This window comes from Triticum urartu, chromosome 2A (assembly GCF_056163025.1).
Source record: "Triticum urartu cultivar PI428250 chromosome 2A, HENAU_Tu73, whole genome shotgun sequence".
NCBI lineage: Eukaryota > Viridiplantae > Streptophyta > Magnoliopsida > Poales > Poaceae > Triticum > Triticum urartu.
The window spans coordinates 518,933,596-518,938,823 of NC_141874.1; the positions used below are offsets into that span (position 1 = coordinate 518,933,596).

At 45.0% G+C, this 5,228-nt stretch overlaps 1 protein-coding gene across 1 annotated transcript; it reads left to right on the forward strand.

The window, feature by feature from the left end:
* The first annotated feature begins 2,200 nt into the window (after window positions 1-2,200).
* Window positions 2,201-2,978, forward strand: LOC147985705 (uncharacterized). The gene is made up of 3 exons (XM_087541711.1): window positions 2,201-2,362; window positions 2,453-2,683; window positions 2,766-2,978. The coding sequence occupies exons 1-3, from the start codon at window positions 2,201-2,203 to the stop codon at window positions 2,976-2,978; spliced, it is 606 nt and encodes a 201-aa protein (XP_087397837.1).
* Window positions 2,979-5,228: the final 2,250 nt, after the last annotated feature.

Consider the following 5,228-nt stretch of genomic DNA (forward strand, 5'->3'; position numbering starts at 1 on the left):
TGGCAAGGGTGAAGTGGGGGAGAGTAAAACGAGAGGCAAATGGAAAATAATGTAATGCGAAGGATAAGAGTTGTGATGGGTACTTGGTATGTCTTGACTTGGCGTAGATCTCCCCGGCAACGGCGCCAGAAATCCTTCTTGCTACCTCTTGAGCATTGTGTTGGTTTTCCCTTGAAGAGGAAAGGGTGGTGCAGTAAAGCAGCGTAGTATTTCCCTCAGTTTTTGAGAACCAAGGAATCAATCCAGTAGGAGATGATGCGCGAGTCACCTCGTACCTACACAAACAAATAAGAACCTCGCAACCAACGCGATAAAGGGGTTGTCAATCCCTTCACGACCACTTGCAGAGTGAGATCTGATAGAGATGATAATAATAAGATAAATATTTTTGGTATTTTTATGATATAGATTGAAAGTAAATATTGCAAAATAAAATAGATTGGAAACTTGTATGATGAAAAATAGACCCGGGGGCCATAGGTTTCACTAGTGGCTTCTCTCAAGATAGCATAAGTATTACGGTGGGTGAACAAATTACTGTTGAGCAATTGATAGAAAAGCGAATAATTATGAGAATATCTAGGCATGATCATCTATATAGGCATCACGTCCGTGACAAGTAGACCGAAACGATTCTGCATCTACTACTATTACTCCACACATCGACCGCTATCCAGCATGCATCTAAAGTATTAAGTTCATAAGAACAGAGTAACACCTTAAGCAAGATGACATGATGTAGAGGGATAAACTCGTGCAATATGATGTAAACCCCATCTTTTTATCCTCGATGGCAACAATACAATACGTGTCATTTCCCTTTCTGTCATTGGGATCGAGCACCGCAAGATTGAACCCAAAGCTAAGCACTTCTCCCATTGCAAGAAAGATCAATCTAGTAGGCCAAACCAAACTGATAATTCAAAGAGACTTGCAAAGATAAACCAATCATACATAAAATAATTCAGAGAATATTCAAATATTGTTCATAGATAAACTTGATCATAAACCCACAATTCATCGGATCTCGACAAACACACCGTAAAAGAAGATTACATCGAATAGATCTCCAAGAGAATCGAGGAGAACTTTGTATTGAGATCCAAAGAGAGAGAAGAAGCCATCTAGCTACTAGCTATGGACTCGAAGGTCTGAGGTAAACTACTCACACATCATCGGAGGTGCCATGGCGTTGATGTAGAGGCCCTCTGTGATCAATGCCCCCTCCGGCGGAGCTCCGGAAAAGGCCCCAAGATGGGATCTCATGGGTACAGAAGGTTGCGGCGGTGGAAATAGGGTTTCGTGGTGCTCCTGGATGTTTGTAGGGTATATGGATATATATATAGGAGGAAGAAGTAGGTCGGTGGAGCTACGAGGGGCCCATGAGGGGGGAGGGCGCGCCCCCTGCCTCATGGCCGCCTCGTTGATTGCTTGACGTGCACTCCAAGTCCTCTGGATCACGTTTGTTCCAAAAATCACATTCCCGAAGGTTTCATTTCGTTTGGACTCCGTTTGATATTCCTTTTCTACGAAACACTGAAATAGGCAAAAAAACAACAATTTGGGCTGAGCCTCCAGTTAATAGGTTAGTCCCAAAAATAATATAAAAGTGTAAAATAAAGCCCATTAACATCCAAAACAGATAATATAATAGCATGGAACAATAAAAAATTATAGATACGTTGGAGATGTATCAGCCCCCCAGGACATGATTTTTCCACCGGTGCCTAAAACCCCCCAATATGCCGAATTGCGCCGGTTCGGCCCATTTTTTGGCCCGGCAATCCCAAGCTGAACCAAGCAGACTGGGGGCGCTTGGGGGTTCCAGCGGAAGGAAAAGTGGCACGTGGGCCACCACTATCAGGCGAAAAACAACTTTTCCCCACCCAGATTCGCCCCCACGCGTTGTAGGACGACACTTGCCCTTTCGCCGCCGTGCCGATCCCGGCGTCGCCCTCCTGCCCTCGGCCGCTGGTCTGCTGCTAGAAAGGCCATTTCCCCGCCGGAAAGAGAGGGTTTTGATGCGGCAACCTCCATCCTGCTCCTTTACAGCGCTTTGGCCACGCAGGCGAGGGATACCGGCAGATGCGCACCTACCATGCTCGTCTCGTGTTTGGCTATGGACTCCGACGACGAGGAGGCATTCGCGACACTGTTGGAGGACAAAGCCAAGGCCGACACCTAGGACGAAGAGCACCTCATGGTCCTCGCCGCTCTGGCCGGCCTGTTCACGAGCAATGCAAAGCCACGACAAGGTGGCTCGGTGCCAGGACGCCATAAGAGCAAGAAGAGGCATCGACTGAAGGGATACTGCTTGCTCTACACTGACTACTTCGTCGATGCTCCACTGCACGGCGAGAAAGTATTTCAGCGCCATTGTCGGATGAGCCGAAAGCTCTTCCTTAGGATTGTGAATTCCATCCTGGAGTTCGACAACTACTTCATTTGCAAGATGGATTGCACCGGCACACTTGGATTCACCTCACTCCAGAAGTGCACGATAGCTATGAGGATGCTTGCATACAGAGCTCCCGGTGATATATTGGAAGACTATGGACGCATGGTCGAGTCCACCACCATTGAGTGTTTGTACAAGTTCTGCAGGGCAGTGGTGACCGTGTTTGGACCACAATACTTGCGATTGCCCAATGCTAAAGACACTGCTCGGATTCTAGCACAGAATGTAGCAAGAGGATTTCCTGGGATGCTTTGGAAGCATCGACTGCATGCATTGGGCATGGAAAAATTGTCCATTTGCTTGGCAGGGGATGTACAAAGGCGCCAAAGGAGCTTGCAGTGTGGTACTTGAGGCGGTGGCCACACATGACCTCTTGATTTGGCACTCCTTCTATGGTACGCCAGGAACTCACAATGACATCAACGTACTGCAGCGCTCAAATGTCTTTGGCAAGCTTATTGAAGGTCATGCTCCTCCAGTGAACTTCGAGGTCAATGGGTGCCACTACAACAAGGGATAAAACCTAGCAGATGGCATTGATGTCACTTGAAGCTACGTTGGTATTTCCCTAAAGAGGAAAGGATGATGCAGCACATCGGCGGTATGTATTTCCCTCAGATATGAAACCAAGGTTATCGAACCAGTAGGAGAACCAAGCAACACAACGTAAACAGCACCTGCACACAAATAACAACTACTCTCAACCCGATGTGTAAAAGGGGTTGTTAATCCCTTTCGGGTAGCGGCGCCCCAAGATGGGCAAACGGACGTGAGAGAGTTGTAAATATTGATAGATCAAATGCCAAATAAAATAAATTGCAGCAAGATATTTTTGTATTTTTGGATTTAATAGATCTGAAAATAAAAGGCAAATAAAATAGATCGTGAAGGCAAATAATATGAGAAAGAGACCCCGGGGCCATAGGTTTCACTTGTGGCTTCTCCCGAGAAAAATAGCAAATGGTGGGTAAACAAATTACTGTTGGGCAATTGATAGAACTTAAAATACTCACGACGATATCCGGGCAATGATCATTATATAGGCATCACGTCCAAGATTAGTAGACCGACTCCTGCCTGCATCTACTACTATTACTCCACACATCGACTGCTATCCAGCATGCATCTAGTGTATTAAGTTCATGGAGAAACGGAGTAATGCAATAAGAACGATGACATGATGTAGACAAGATCTATCTATGTAGAGATAGACCACATCGTTTTATCCTTAGTAGCAACGATACATACGTGTCGGTTCCCCTTATGTCACTAGGATCAAGCATCGTAAGATCGAACCCACTACAAAGCACCTCTTTCCATTGCAAGATAAATAGATCAAGTTGGCCAAACAAAACGCAAATATCGGAGAAGAAATAAGAGGCTATAAGCAATCATGCATAAAAGATATCAAATAAACTCAAATACTTCCATGGATATAAAAAGATAGATCTGATCATAAACTCAAAGTTCATCTGATCCCAACAAACATATCGCAAAAGAGTTACATCATATGGATCTCCAAGAGACCATTGTATTGAGAATCAAACAAGAGAGAGGAAGCCATCTAGCTACTAACTACGGACCCGAAGGTCTACAAAGAACTACTCTCGCATCATCAGAGAGGCACCAATGGAGGTGGTGAACCCCATCCGTGATGGTGTCTAGATTGGATCTGGTGGTTCTGGACTCTGCGGTGGCTGGAATTGATTTTCGTCTACTCCCCTAGGGTTTCTATAATATTGAGGTATTTATAGAGCAAAGAGGTGGTCCGGGGGCACTCGAGGTGGGCACAACCCACCAGGGCCCACCTGGGCCTCCTGGCGCGCCCTGGTGGGTTGTGCTCTCCTCGGAGCACCCCAGACGTAGCCTTGGCCCATTAGGTGTCTTCTAGTCCATAATAAACCTCTTTAAAGTTTCGTGGCATTTGGGCTCCGTTTGGTATTGAATTTCTACAATGTAAAAAACATACAAAAAACAACAGCTGACACTTGGCACTATGTCAATAGGTTAGTACCAAAAAATGATATAAAATGACTATAAAATGATTATAAAGCATCCAAGATTCATAATATAACAACATGGAACAATAAAAAATTATAGATACATTGGAGACGTATCAGCATCCCCAAGCTTAAATCCTACTCGTCATCGAGTAGGTAAGTGATAAAAACAGAATTTTTGATTTGGAATGCTGCCTATCATGTCATATCATATTCTTTTCTTCATAGCATGGACATTTGGACTTTTATATTGTTCAAAGCAATAGTCTAGTTTTGACATGATAAGTTAAATACTCAAGCATATCAACAAGCAACCATGTCTTCCAAAATACCAACGCTAAAATAAGCTATCCCTAGCCCATCATGCTTGTCAGTGTCAAAACCGGCGGATCTCAGGTAGGGGGTCCCGAACTGTGCGTCTAAGGCGGATGGTAACAGGAGGCAGGGGACACGATGTTTACCCAGGTTCGGGCCCTCTTGATGGAGGTAATACCCTATGTCCTGCTTGATTGTTCTTGATGATATGAGTATTACAAGAGTTGATCTACCACGAGATCGTAGAGGCTAAACCCTAGAAGCTAGCCTATGGTATGATTGTATGTTGTCCTACAGACTAAACCCTCCAGTTTATATAGACACCGGAGGGGGCTAGGGTTACACAAGGTCGGTTACAAGGGAGGAGATTTACATATCCATATTGCCTAGCTTTCCTTCCACGCCAAGGAGAGTCCCATCCGGACACGGGACGAAGTCTTCAATCTTGTATCTTC